Genomic DNA, 18,530 nt, shown 5'->3' with positions numbered 1-18,530 from the left:
TAAATGATGTCAATTAGCCTATCAGAAGCTTCTAAAGCCATGACATCATTTTCTGGAATTTTCCAAGCTGATTAAAGGCACAGTCAACTTAGTGTATATAAACTTCTGACCCATTGGAATTGTGATACAGTGAATTATAAGTTAAATAATCTCTCTGTAAACAATTGTTGGAAAAATTACTTGTGTCATGCACAAAGTAGATGTCCTAATCGACTTGCCAAAACTATAGTTTGTTAACAAGAAATTTGTGGAGTGGTTGAAAAACGAGTTTTATTGACTCCCAAACTAAGTGTATGTAAACTTCCGACTTCAACTGTATCTACTATCACTTAGATATGTCCCTGTTTGGATGAAGAGAGAGATTCCGTGTTTTTTAATGACTGTGTGTGTTTGTGTTTTCACACACATAATGTTTACACCAATTATAAATACTTGTTTTCCCAAATAGCCTACTATGGAATCAAATTAGGCTATGCCTTCAATTATCCAACTGTCACAGTGTTCCACTGCTAACATGTCCCATATAATAAGGTCTTGCCCAACAATTATGTATTGTGTAAGGCACAATGGTTTGTGCCATGGGTAACTGTGTGCTGAATTTGTTACGTGTTAAAGCGCAGTGTAGGCTACAGTCAGAATTGCTAAACCCAGATGCGCAACATCGCGAGACTTCCGGGAACGCTTGCGAAACAGACCAAGCAGACCAGGCCGGGGTTTGAGGTTTGAGAAGTGTAAAATTCTTCCTTCGTTTTTAATTTTCTCAAAATCTAAAGGCACAACCTAGATTCGAACCAATGTCTTAAGTAGTTGAACATGTTGTTACTCCAACCTTGGGAAAGTGACAAACTGACACGTTTTCATTTTCGTCAAAAACTACTTTATATCGAAGGAGTGCCTTTGATTTGACGGCATGCACATGCGCAGTTCGGCGCGAGACGACCGTTCACCCGATTAGGTGTTTCTGTGCACGAGTTTAGATAGCCAACATCGCCATGACATCACCTACAAGCGTGATAGTCAGAAACTGCTTCTCCAATAGAAATCCCCTATCTCCATACTGTACTGTTTTTGCTACAGTATTCAATCAATCCCATTCATGATTAACAGTACCAAGGTCAGCCACTAGAGGGGGGTGTTTAGTAGGGAATGGCGCATTACAGAACTGTGGAATGGAGTGGGTGGGAGAGGAGATCCCTTCACAACAGTTTAAATATTTCCCCTATTCATGCCTCTCGTGAGTGGCATTGCACTGTGAAGGTGTCGTTAGCTGCAATGACAACAATGCAGATGCATATTTGAGATGCAAATTAATAATTAAAATGTGATTATTGAATACAGATATGTGTGTGTGTCTAAATGAGGACTAATTGTTGATTTGAGTATTCAGTGAAGACTCAGGAAGAACTGTCAACAACCCTGACGTTGCATCCTCATTCATAATCAGGGCTGACTGACTCCCTAAATAACTCTCATAAAAATCACATTGACTGTAATGAAGCATCAGCATTAGGGACAAACCATTGGGAACAAACAGCTAGACCTTGTCCAATGCAACAACAAATACGAGTTTAGGCCTACATAATTTGTAGCTATTATTCATTAAAAATATTTTGTTCTCAACTTTCATTTCATCAAGAGTTGTAGGTACATTTCAATGGCTAACCCATTTGTACAAGTCCTGTTCGATTTGTATGTGGTTTTAACCTAGAAGTTCGATTGCTTTTAGATACAAATACAAATGTTTTATGGTTTCATAGCCTACAGCCAGGCCACTTAACCAAAGTGTACTACTTCTCCAGCCCTACTCATACTGTATGTGACGTGTCTTGTGGACTCCTGTTGTTTCTGCAGGTGAGAACAAGGAAAGGGATGAGGTATGCAAAATCACTCCAAACAAAAATAGATATGCTAGTAACACTCATGGTAGTTATATTCAAATGGAGTGGGATGGGACAAGCTGGTACATTCAAATGTGATGCAGAGCTACAGTTGAAGTCGGAAGTTTACATACACCTTAGCCAAATACATTTATATTCAGTTTTTCACAATTCCTGACATTTAATCCTAGTAAAGAGTTCCTGTTTTAGGTCAGTTAGGATCACCACTTTATTTTAAGAATGTGAAATGTCTGAATAATAGTAGCGAGAATGATTTATTTCAGCTTTTATTTATTTCATCACATTCCCAGTGGGTCAGAAGTTTACATACACTCAATTAGTATTTGGTAGCATTGCCTTTAAATTGTTTAACTTGGGTCAAACGTTTCGGGTAGCCTTCCACAAGCTTCCCACAATAAGTTGGGTGAATTTTGGCCCATTCCTCCTGACAGAGCTGGTGTAACTGAGTCAGGTTTGTAGGCCTCCTTGCTCACACACACTTTTTCAGTTCTGCCTACACATTTTCTATAGGATTGAGGTCAGGGCTTTGTGATGGCCACTCCAATACCTTGACTTTGTTGTCCTTAAGCCATTTTGCCACAACTTTGGAAGTATGCTTGGGGTCATTATCCATTTGGAAGACCCATTTGCAACCAAGCTTTAACTTCCTGACTGATATCTTGAGATGTTGCTTCAATATATCCACATAATTTTCCTTCCTCATGATGCCATCTATTTTGTGAAGTGCACCAGTCCCTCCTGCAGCAAAGCACCGCCACAGCATGATGCTGCCACCCCTGTGCTTCACGGTTGGGATGGTGTTCTTCGGCTTGCAAGTAGCCCCTTTTTCCTCCAAACATAACGATGGTCATTATGGCCAAACAGTTCAATTTTTTTTTCATCAGACCAGAGGACATTTCTCCAAAAAGTACGATCTTTGTCCCCATGTGCAGTTGCAAACCGTAGTCTGGCTTTTTTATGGCGGTTTTGGAGCAGTGGCTTCTCCCTTGCTGAGCGGCTTTTCAGGTTATGTCAATATAGTACTCGTTTTACTGTGGATATAGAAACTTTTGTACCCGTTTCCTCCAGCATCTTCACAAGGTCCTTTGCTGTTGTTCTGGGATTGATTTGCACTTTTCGCACCAAAGTACGTTCATCTCTAGGAGACAGAACGCGTCTCCTTCCTGAGCTGTATGACGGCTGCGTGGTCCCATTGTGTTTATACTTGCGTACTGTTGTTTGTACAGATGAACGTGGTACTTTCAGGTGTTTGGAAATTGCTCCCAAGGATGAACCAGACTTGTGGAGGTCTACAATTATTTTTCTGAGGTCTTGGCTGATTTCTTTTGATTTTCCCATGATGTCAAGCAAAGAGGCACTGAGTTTGAAGGTAGGCCTTGAAATACATCAACACGTACACCTCCAATTGACTCAAATGATGTCAATTAGCCCATCAGAAGCTTCTAAAGCCATGACATCATTTTCTGGAAATTTCCAAGCTGTTTAAAGGCACAGTCAACTTAGTGTATGTAAACTTCTGACCCACTGGAATTGTGATACAGTGAATTAAATAATCTGTCTGTAAACAATTGTTGGAAAATGTACTTGTGTCACGCACAAAGTAGATGTCCTAACCGCATACAAAAATATTTTCCGATCATTTTTGAAAATGAGCAGGTTTGTCGTGTGCATTCTATTTTGTCCAAAAAATAGGTGATTTCCCTTCCCTGGCTGAATATACCTCATCAAGTTTCATACATAGCCTACTATTAGATATACATCTGTCTAGCTACTATTGGCCAATGACGACCTATGACTATGCACAGCTACTGTAAGTGGGCGTGGAGTACACAAGTTGCAGTATCTCGTCTTTGCCAACAGGTTGCACTGCGAGTTGTAAACAGTGAGATCTCCATTTTGTATGTTTTTCGTAGAGGTTAGAGCCTACTTTCCTTTTGGCTGGGAACGACACAGCTAATTCCGTGCATTTTGGATGCAATTGGACACCTAACACATTGGAGTGGATTGGATGATCTGATCGATTACTTGCTTATTCGTGTCCTGGTACGATTTGCAAGGAGAACGCAATCCGATGTTTTCGTGTTTCTAGCTCGTTTGCAAGCAAAACAACACCAAACAAAAACAACAATGTCAGACGATGCATGGAGTCACATCAACTACCAAACGCCTGAAGGGTAGGCAAACGCTTTATATTTATTGTATTTGAAGTCATATAATGTGCCATACATTCATTTGGAATTAATAACCAGAGATTGATTATGTTAGCGCAACATGTCACTCAACGACATTTGGGGGGACTCATTAACAGGCGCTAGCTAGCTGACTAACGTGAACTACTTATCTAGCTAGCTACGTAAATGTAGCAAGCTTGCAGTTGCAAAATAGATGAACACGCGGGGTAATTAGTTAGGTTGCATGAACACTGTTATTTCAATAAATACGCCACAAATGCTTATGTTTTTGTCGCTTTCCAATAATTAAGTCAAACAACGGAATTGTTAGCCACTTAGCTAGGTAGCTAATATCTAACCGGCACTGCGCTACCACCGAGGGCGGGAGGGGGGATTCAGTAGGTCAGGTCAACTTCATAGAATTGCTCAATTTGTCAACAATTATGCCCATATGAAGTGTACAAATTAATTTAACACGTCACATGTGTAATGTCACTTTAACTAGATCATTTAAAAGTAGATATTATTCATTCATTGAAAACATAATAATTTGACATGTTGATGCTACAGCTAGCATATTAGGTATAACTTGCCACGTGTGTAGTATGTTTGTGTCTATACACTCAGGCAGGCTATTTGATACATCTCCATGCAGGTTTCTATTAGCCTACATGTGGCAGACACCAATCTACATGTGGCAGACACCAATCTACATGTGGCAGACACCAATCTAGCGCCTTACTAGGGGTATATTCATTATGCCGATTCTGTTGCAAAACAGAAATGGGTTTGCAATGAAGTTTATTGGACAAATTCAGGTAGGTCCCTCCCCGCTTCGTTCTGTTTGCTTACGTTAGGTACTTAAACGGTTACGGTTTCCACTTCGAGATGTAATGAATACATCCTGGAATCCATGCTAACGACATTACCCTTTCCCCTTCCCCTCTACCCAGGATCGTAAAATGGATCAAGGAGGATTAAAGAAGGGCAGGAGTAACAAAAACAACAGCAGCGATAAGATCTGTCTGAGTGAAAACCCCTCAGAGGGAACCCCTCTCACCAGCACTCCATGCAGTGCCATGTCAGTTGCCTTGGCAACCACCACAGCTGCATTCCTTCCATCCAGCCAGCTGATGCAATCAGGTGAGGTACCCAGCGGACTCAGTAACAGCCCCCATCACTCAGGTGAGGACCTCACCTCAGCCTCAGTCACAGCCTCCGTGGGCCTCTACCTGGAAGAAGCAGAGCCTCCCACCACAAAGGTACTGCTACTTATTTGTTGTACTAACGTTCTGGCACTGGACTCTATACACACACACACACACAAACTGGACTCTACCCAGACACACTGGACTCTACCCAGACACACTGGACTCTACCCACACAAACTGGACTCTACCCAGACACACTGGACTCTACCCACACAAACTGGACTCTACCCAGACGCACTGGACTCTACCCAGACGCACTGGACTCTACCCAAACACGCTAGACTACCCACACACTGGACTCTACCCAGACACACTGGACTACCCACACACTGCGCTCCACTACACACAGGAATCTATGCACACACTGGACTCTACACACACACACTGGACTCTACACACACACACACACATACACACACACACACACTGGACTCTACCCACACACACTGGACTCTACCCACACACACTGGACTATCCACACACACTGGACTCTACTTAGAAGCACTGGACTCTACCTAGAACCCCTGGACTCTACCCACACACTGGACTCTACCCACACACACTGGACTCTACCTAGAAGCACTGGACTCTACCTAGAAGCACTGGACTCTACCTAGAAGCACTGGACTCTACTTAATGCACTGGACTCTACCCAGACACACTGGACTACCCACACACTGCGCTCTACTAGACACGGGAATCTATGCACACACTGGACTCTACCACACACTGGACTCTACCCACCCACACTGGACTCTACCCACACACACACTGGACTCTACCCACACACACTGGACTCTACCCACACACACTGGACTCTACCCACACACACTGGACCCTACCCACACACACTGGACTCTACCCACACACACTGGACCCTACCCACACACACTGGACTCTACTACACACTGGACTCTACCCACACACACTGGACTCTACCCACACACACTGGACTCTACCCACACACACTGGACTCTATACACACACACACACACTGGACTCTACCCAGACACACTGGACTCTACCCAGACAAACTGGACTCTACCCAGACACACTGGACTCTACCCAGACGCGCTGGATTCTACCCAGACGCACTAGACTCTACCCAAACACGCTAGACTCTACCCACACACTGCGCTCCACTACACACAGGAATCTATGCACACACACACACACACACACACACACACACACACACACACACACACACACTGGACTCTACCCACACACACTGGACTACCCACACACACTGGACTCTACCTAGAACCCCTGGACTCTACCCACACACTGAACTCTACCCACACACTGGACTCTACCCAGACACACTGGACTACCCACACACTGCACTCTACTAGACACGGGAATCTATGCACACACTGGACTCTACCCACACACACTGGACTCTACCCACCCACACTGGACACTACCCACACACACACACACTGGACTCTACCCACACACACACACTGGACTCTACCCACACACACACTGGACTCTACCAACAAACACTGGACTCTACCCACACACACTGGACTCTACCCACACACACTGGACTCTACCCACACACACTGGACTCTACCCACACACACTGGACTCTACCCACACACACTGGACTCTACCCACACACACTGGACTCTATATACACACACACACACACACACACTGGACTCTACCCACACACACTGGACTCTACCCACACACAAACACACTGGACTCTACACACACACTGGACTCTACCCACACACACTGGACTCTACCCACACACACTGGACTCTATACACACACACACACACACTGGACTCTACACACACACACTGGACTCTACCCACACACTGGACTCTACCCACACACACTGGACTCTACCCAGATGCACTGGGCTCTACCCACACACACACACACACTTGGCTCTACACACACACAAACACACTAGACTCTACGCACACACACACTGGACTCTACCCACATACTGGACTTTACCCACACACTGGACTCTACCTAGAAGGACTGAACTCTACCCACACACACTGGACTCTAGCCACACACACTGGATTCTACCCGCACACACACCCACACACTGGACTCTACCCACACACACTGGACTCTGCCCACACACACTGGACTCTACCCACACACACTGGACTCTACCTAGAAGGACTGAACTCTACCCACACACACTGGACTCTACCCACACACACTGGATTCTACCCGCACACACACCCACACACTGGACTCTACCCACACACACTGGACTCTACCCACACGCACTGGACTCTACATTTACATTACAATTTATCATTTAGCAGACGCTCTACCCAGACACACTGGACTCTCCCTAGAAGCACTGGACTCTACCCACACACTGGACTCTACTTAATGCACTGGACTCTACCCAGACACACTGGACTACCTACACACTGCGCTCTACTAGACACGGGAATCTATGCACACACTGGACTCTACTACACACTGGACTCTACCCACACACACTGGACTCTACCCACACACACTGGACTCTACCCACACACACTGGACTCTACCCACACACACTGGACTCTACCTAGAAGCACTGGACTCTACCTAGAAGCACTGGACTCTACCTTAAAGCACTGGACTCTACCCAGACACACTGGACTACCTACACACTGCGCTCTACTTGACACGGGAATCTATGCACACACTGGACTCTACCCACCCACACACACACTGGACTCTACCCACACACACACTGGACTCTACCCACACACACTGGACTCTACCCACAAACACTGGACTCTACCCACACACACTGGACCCTACCCACACACACTGGACTCTACACACACACTGGACTCTACCCACACACTGGACTCTACCCACACACACTGGACTCTACCCACACACACTGGACTCTACCCAGATGCACTGGGCTCTACCCACACTCACTGGACTCTACCCACACACACTGGACTCTACCCACACACACTGGACTCTACCCACACACACTGGATTCTACCCACACACACTGGACTCTACCTAGAAGCACTGGACTCTACCTAGAAGCACTGGACTCTACCTAGAAGCACTGGACTCTACCCAGACACACTGGACTACCCACACACTGCGCTCTACTAGACATGGGAATCTACCCACACACTCTGGACTCTACACACACACTCTGGACTCTACACACACACACACACACACACTAGACTCCACACACACACACACACACACACGACTCTACACACACACACACACTAGACTCTACACACACACACACAAACACACACACACACACACACTAGACTCTACACACACACACACTAGACTCTACACACACACACACACACACACACACACACACACACACACACACACACTGGAATCTACACACACACTCACACACTGGACTCTATACACACACACACACACTGGGCTCTATCCCCACACACACACACACACTGGACTCTACACACACACACACACACACACACACACACACACACACACACACACTGGACTCTACCCACACACACTGGACTCTACCCACACACACACACACTGGACTCTACCCACACACACACACACTGGACTCTACCTTAAAGCACTGGACTCTACCCAGACACACTGGACTACCCACACACTGCGCTCTACTTGACACGGGAATCTATGCACACACTGGACTCTACCCACCCACACACACACTGGACTCTACCCACACACACACTGGACTCTACCCACACACACTGGACTCTACCCACAAACACTGGACTCTACCCACACACACTGGACCCTACCCACACACACTGGACTCTACACACACACTGGACTCCCCATACACACTGGACTCTACCCACACACACTGGACTCTACCCAGATGCACTGGGCTCTACCCACACACACTGGACTCTACCCACACACACTGGACTCTACCCACACACACTGGACTCTACCCACACACACTGGATTCTACCCACACACACTGGACTCTACCTAGAAGCACTGGACTCTACCTAGAAGCACTGGACTCTACCTAGAAGCACTGGACTCTACCCAGACAGCACTGGACTCTACCTAGAAGCACTGGACTCTACCCAGACACACTGGACTACCCACACACTGCGCTCTACTAGACATGGGAATCTACCCACACACTCTGGACTCTACACACACACTCTGGACTCTACACACACACACACACACACTAGACTCCACACACACGACTCTACACACACACACACACACACACACACTAGACTCTACACACACACACACAAACACACACACACACACTGGACTCTACACACACACACACACTAGACTCTACACACACACACACACACACACACACTGGAATCTACACACACACTCACACACTGGACTCTATACACACACACACACACTGGACTCTACACACACACACACACACACACACACACGCTGGACTCTACCCACACACACTGGACTCTACCCACACACACACACACTGGACTCTACCCACACACACACTGGACTCTAACCACACACACTGGACTCTACCCACAAACACTGGACTCTACCCACACACACTGGACCCTACCCACACACACTGGACTCTACACACACACGCTGGACTCTACCCACACACTGGACTCTACCCACACACACTGGACTCTACCCACACACACTGGACTCTACCCAGATGCACTGGGCTCTACCCACACACACTGGACTCTACCCACACACACTGGACTCTACCCACACACACTGGATTCTACCCACACACACTGGACTCTACCTAGAAGCACTGGACTCTACCTAGAAGCACTGGACTCTACCCAGACACACTGGACTACCCACACACTGCGCTCTACTAGACATGGGAATCTACCCACACACTCTGGACTCTACACACACACTCTGGACTCTACACACACACACACACACACACTAGACTCCACACACACACACACACACACACACGACTCTACACACACACACACACACACACTAGACTCTACACACACACACACAAACACAAACACACACACACTGGACTCTACACACACACACACTAGACTCTACACACACACACACACACACACACACACACTGGAATCTACACACACACTCACACACTGGACTCTATACACACACACACACACTGGGCTCTATCCCCACACACACACACACACTGGACTCTACACACACACACACACTAGACTCTACACACACACACACACACACACACTGGAATCTACACACACACTCACACACTGGACTCTATACACACACACACACACTGGACTCTACACACACACACACACACACACACACACGCTGGACTCTACCCACACACACTGGACTCTACCCACACACACACACACTGGACTCTACCCACACACACACACACTGGACTCTACCTTAAAGCACTGGACTCTACCCAGACACACTGGACTACCCACACACTGCGCTCTACTTGACACGGGAATCTATGCACACACTGGACTCTACCCACCCACACACACACTGGACTCTACCCACACACACACTGGACTCTACCCACACACACACTGGACTCTACCCACACACACTGGACTCTACCCACACACACTGGACCCTACCCACACACACTGGACTCTACACACACACTGGACTCTACCCACACACACTGGACTCTACCCACACACACTGGACTCTACCCAGATGCACTGGGCTCTACCCACACACACTGGACTCTACCCACACACACTGGACTCTACCCACACACACTGGACTCTACCCACACACACTGGATTCTACCCACACACACTGGACTCTACCTAGAAGCACTGGACTCTACCTAGAAGCACTGGACTCTACCCAGACAGCACTGGACTCTACCTAGAAGCACTGGACTCTACCCAGACACACTGGACTACCCACACACTGCGCTCTACTAGACATGGGAATCTACCCACACACTCTGGACTCTACACACACACTCTGGACTCTACACACACACACACACACACTAGACTCCACACACACGACTCTACACACACACACACACACACACACTAGACTCTACACACACACACAAACACACACACACACACTGGACTCTACACACACACACACACACTAGACTCTACACACACACACACACACACACACTGGAATCTACACACACACTCACACACTGGACTCTATACACACACACACACACTGGACTCTACACACACACACACACACACACACACACGCTGGACTCTACCCACACACACTGGACTCTACCCACACACACACACACTGGACTCTACCCACACACACACTGGACTCTAACCACACACACTGGACTCTACCCACAAACACTGGACTCTACCCACACACACTGGACCCTACCCACACACACTGGACTCTACACACACACACTGGACTCTAGCCACACACTGGACTCTACCCACACACACTGGACTCTACCCACACACACTGGACTCTACCCAGATGCACTGGGCTCTACCCACACACACTGGACTCTACCCACACACACTGGACTCTACCCACACACACTGGATTCTACCCACACACACTGGACTCTACCTAGAAGCACTGGACTCTACCTAGAAGCACTGGACTCTACCCAGACACACTGGACTACCCACACGCTGCGCTCTACTAGACATGGGAATCTACCCACACACTCTGGACTCTACACACACACTCTGGACTCTACACACACACACACACACACACTAGACTCCACACACACACACACACACACACACACACGACTCTACACACACACACACACACACACTAGACTCTACACACACACACACAAACACAAACACACACACACTGGACTCTACACACACACACACTAGACTCTACACACACACACACACACACACACACACACACACACTGGAATCTACACACACACTCACACACTGGACTCTATACACACACACACACACTGGGCTCTATCCCCACACACACACACACACTGGACTCTACACACACACACACACTAGACTCTACACACACACACACACACACACACTGGAATCTACACACACACTCACACACTGGACTCTATACACACACACACACACTGGACTCTACACACACACACACACACACACACACGCTGGACTCTACCCACACACACTGGACTCTACCCACACACACACACACTGGACTCTACCCACACACACACACACTGGACTCTAACCACACACACTGGACTCTACCCACAAACACTGGACTCTACCCACACACACTGGACCCTACCCACACACACTGGACTCTACACACACACACTGGACTCTACCCACACACTGGACTCTACCCACACACACTGGACTCTACCCACACACACTGGACTCTACCCAGATGCACTGGGCTCTACCCACACACACTGGACTCTACCCACACACACTGGACTCTACCCACACACACTGGATTCTACCCACACACACTGGACTCTACCTAGAAGCACTGGACTCTACCTAGAAGCACTGGACTCTACCCAGACACACTGGACTACCCACACACTGCGCTCTACTAGACATGGGAATCTACCCACACACTCTGGACTCTACACACACACTCTGGACTCTACACACACACACACACACACACTAGACTCCACACACACACACACACACACACACGACTCTACACACACACACACACACACACTAGACTCTACACACACACACACAAACACAAACACACACACACTGGACTCTACACACACACACACTAGACTCTACACACACACACACACACACACACACACACTGGAATCTACACACACACTCACACACTGGACTCTATACACACACACACACACTGGGCTCTATCCCCACACACACACACACACTGGACTCTACACACACACACACACACACACACACACACACGCTGGACTCTACCCACACACACTGGACTCTACCCACACACACACACACTGGACTCTACCCACACACACTGGACTCTACCCACACACACTGGACTCTACCCACAAACACTGGACTCTACCCACACACACTGGACCCTACCCACACACTGGACCCTACCCACACACTGGACTCTACCCACACACTGGACTCTACCCACACACACTGGACTCTACCCACACACACTGGACTCTACCCAGATGCACTGGGCTCTACCCACACACACTGGACTCTACCCACACACACTGGACTCTACCCACACACACTGGATTCTACCCACACACACTGGACTCTACCTAGAAGCACTGGACTCTACCTAGAAGCACTGGACTCTACCTAGAAGCACTGGACTACCCACACACTGCGCTCTACTAGACATGGGAATCTACCCACACACTCTGGACTCTACACACACACTCTGGACTCTACACACACACACACTAGACTCCACACACACACACACACACACACACACACGACTCTACACACACACACACACTAGACTCTACACACACACACACAAACACACACACACACACTGGACTCTACACACACACACTAGACTCTACACACACACACACACACACACACACACACACACACACTGGAATCTACACACACACTCACACACTGGACTCTATACACACACACACACACTGGGCTCTATCCCCACACACACACACACACTGGACTATACACACACACACACACACACACACACACACGCTGGACTCTACCCACACACACTGGACTCTACCCACACACACACACACACACACACACACTGGACTCTACCCACACACACTGGACCCTACACACACACTGGACTCTACTACACATTGGGCTCTACCCACACACACTGGACTCTACCCACACACACTGGACTCTACCCACACACACTGGACTCTACAAACACACACACACACTGGACCCTACACACACACTGGACTCTATTACACGTTGGGCTCTACCCACACACACTGGACTCTACCCACACACACTGGACTCTACACACACACACTGGACTCTACACATCCACACACACTGGACTCTACACACACACACACACACACACTGGACTCTACCCACAAACACACTCACACTCTATACACACACACACACACTGGACTCTATACACACACACACACACACTGGACTCTATACACACACACACACACACACACACACACACACTGGACTCTACCCAGACGCACTGGGCTCTACCCACACACACACACACACACACACACACACTGGACTCTATACACACACACACACTGGACTCTATACACACACACACACACACGACTCTACACACACACTGGACTCTACCCACACACTGCGCTCTACTAGACATGGGAATCTACCCACACACTCTGGACTCTACACACACACTCTGGACTCTACACACACACACACACACACTAGACTCCACACACACACACACACACGACTCTACACACACACACACACACACACACACACTAGACTCTACACACACACACAAACACACACACACACACTGGACTCTACACACACACACACTAGACTCTACACACACACACACACACACACACACTGGAATCTACACACACACTCACACACTGGACTCTATACACACACACACACACTGGACTCTACACACACACACACACACACACACACACGCTGGACTCTACCCACACACACTGGACTCTACCCACACACACACACACTGGACTCTACCCACACACACACTGGACTCTAACCACACACACTGGACTCTACCCACAAACACTGGACTCTACCCACACACACTGGACCCTACCCACACACACTGGACTCTACACACACACACTGGACTCTACCCACACACACTGGACTCTACCCACACACACTGGACTCTACCCACACACACTGGACTCTACCCAGATGCACTGGGCTCTACCCACACACACTGGACTCTACCCACACACACTGGACTCTACCCACACACACTGGATTCTACCCACACACACTGGACTCTACCTAGAAGCACTGGACTCTACCTAGAAGCACTGGACTCTACCCAGACACACTGGACTACCCACACACTGCGCTCTACTAGACATGGGAATCTACCCACACACTCTGGACTCTACACACACACTCTGGACTCTACACACACACACACACACACACACACTAGACTCCACACACACACACACACACACACACACGACTCTACACACACACACACACACACACACACTAGACTCTACACACACACACACAAACACACACACACTGGACTCTACACACACACACACTAGACTCTACACACACACACACACACACACACACTGGAATCTACACACACACTCACACACTGGACTCTATACACACACACACACACTGGGCTCTATCCCCACACACACACACACACTGGACTCTACACACACACACACACACACACACACACACACACACACACACACACACGCTGGACTCTACCCACACACACTGGACTCTACCCACACACACACACACTGGACTCTACCCACACACACTGGACTCTACCCACACACACTGGACTCTACCCACAAACACTGGACTCTACCCACACACACTGGACCCTACCCACACACTGGACTCTACCCACACACTGGACTCTACCCACACACTGGACTCTACCCACATACACTGGACTCTACCCACACACACTGGACTCTACCCAGATGCACTGGGCTCTACCCACACACACTGGACTCTACCCACACACACTGGACTCTACCCACACACACTGGACTCTACCCACACACACTGGATTCTACCCACACACACTGGACTCTACCTAGAAGCACTGGACTCTACCTAGAAGCACTGGACTCTACCTAGAAGCACTGGACTACCCACACACTGCGCTCTACTAGACATGGGAATCTACCCACACACTCTGGACTCTACACACACACACACTAGACTCCACACACACACACACACACACACACACGACTCTACACACACACACACACACACACACACACACTAGACTCTACACACACACACACAAACACACACACACACACTGGACTCTACACACACACACTAGACTCTACACACACACACACACACACACACACACACTGGAATCTACACACACACTCACACACTGGACTCTATACACACACACACACACTGGGCTCTATCCCCACACACACACACACACTGGACTCTACACACACACACACACACACACACACACACGCTGGACTCTACCCACACACACTGGACTCTACCCACACACACACACACACACACACTGGACTCTACCCACACACACTGGACCCTACACACACACTGGACTCTACTACACATTGGGCTCTACCCACACACACTGGACTCTACAAACACACACACACACTGGACCCTACACACACACTGGACTCTATTACACGTTGGGCTCTACCCACACACACTGGACTCTACCCACACACACTGGACTCTACACACACACACTGGACTCTACACATCCACACACACTGGACTCTACACACACACACACACACACACACTGGACTCTACCCACAAACACACTCACACTCTATACACACACACACACACTGGACTCTATACACACACACACACACACACACACACTGGACTCTATACACACACACACACACACACACACACTGGACTCTACCCAGACGCACTGGGCTCTACCCACACACACACACACACACACACACACACACACACACACACACACACACACACACACACACACACTGGACTCTGTACACACACACACACTGGACTCTATACACACACACACACACACGACTCTACACACACACTGGACTCTACCCACACACACTGGACTCTACCCACACACACACACACACACACTGGACTCTACCCACACACACTGGACTTTACCCACACACTTGACTCTACCTAGAAGGACTGAACTCTACCCACACACACTGGACTCTACACACACACACACACACACACACACTGGACTCTACCCACACACACACACACACACTGGACTCTACCCACACACACTGGACTCTACCCACACACACTGGACTCTACCCACACACAATGGACTCTACCCAGACACACTGGACTCTACCCAGAAGCACTGGACTCTACCTAGAAGCACTGGACTCTACCCACACACGCTGGACTCTACCCACACACGCTGGACTCTACCCACACACACTGGACTCTATATATACACACACACACACACACACACACACACACTGGACTCTACAAACACACACTGTACTCTACCCACACACTGGACTCTACTACACGCTGGACTCTACCCAAACACACTGGACTCTACCCACACACACTGGACTCTACCCAGATGCACTGGGCTCTACCCACACACACACACACACACACACTGGACTCTATACACACACTGGACTCTACTACACACTGGACTCTACTACACACTCTACTACACACTACACACTACCTAGAAGCACTGGACTCTACCTTAAAGCACTGGACTCTACCTTAAAGCACTGGACTCTACCCAGACACACTGGACTACCCACATACTGCGCTCTACTAGACATGGGAATCTATTCACACACTGGACTCTACCTTAAAGCACTGGACTCTACCCACACACACTGGACTCTACCCACACACACTGGACTCTACCCACACACACTGGACTCTACACACACACACACACTAGACTCTACACACACACACACACTTGACTCTACACACACACACACACACTAGACTCTACACACACACACACACACTAGACTCTATACACACACACACACTAGACTCTATACACACACACACACACACACACACACACACTGGACTCTACCCACACACACTGGACTCTACCCAGATGCACTTGGCTCTACCCACACACACTGGACTCTACCCACACACACTGGACTCTACCCACACACACTGGATTCTACCCACACACACTGCACTCTACCTAGAAGCACTGGACTCTACCTAGAAGCACTGGACTCTACCTAGAAGCACTGGACTCTACTTAATGCACTGGACTCTACCCAGACACACTGGACTACCCACACACTGCGCTCTACTAGACACGGGAATCTATGCACACACTGGACTCTACCCACACACACTGGACTCTACCCACCCACACACACACTGGACTCTACCCACACACACACACACACACACACACACTGGACTCTACCCACACACTCTGGACTCTACCCACGCACGCTGGACTCTACCCACACACACACACACACACACACACTGGACTCTACCCAGACACACACTGGACTCTACACACACACACACACACACACACACACTGGACTCTACCCACACACACTGGACTCTACCCAC

General features: G+C 48.7%; 1 protein-coding gene across 1 annotated transcript in view; it reads left to right on the top strand.

The window, feature by feature from the left end:
* Positions 1-3,825: 3,825 nt before the first annotated feature.
* The window catches only part of LOC311104988 (glucocorticoid receptor-like), a gene marked incomplete at its 3' end in the record, with an annotated part of 97,882 nt that continues 83,177 nt past the window's right edge, over positions 3,826-18,530 (top strand). Inside the window, exons 1-2 of the mRNA XM_084146974.1 lie at positions 3,826-4,072; positions 5,023-5,331. Of these exons, the coding sequence (XP_084003100.1) occupies positions 5,032-5,331 (300 nt within the window). The 5' untranslated portion in view covers positions 3,826-4,072; positions 5,023-5,031. The remainder of the gene's footprint in view (positions 4,073-5,022; positions 5,332-18,530) is intronic.

The sequence above is a fragment of the Coregonus lavaretus genome, assembly GCF_964263955.1.
Source record: "Coregonus lavaretus genome assembly, chromosome: 29".
NCBI classification, from domain to species: Eukaryota; Metazoa; Chordata; class Actinopteri; order Salmoniformes; family Salmonidae; genus Coregonus; species Coregonus lavaretus.
This window is presented reverse-complemented; position numbering and strand designations above follow the sequence as displayed.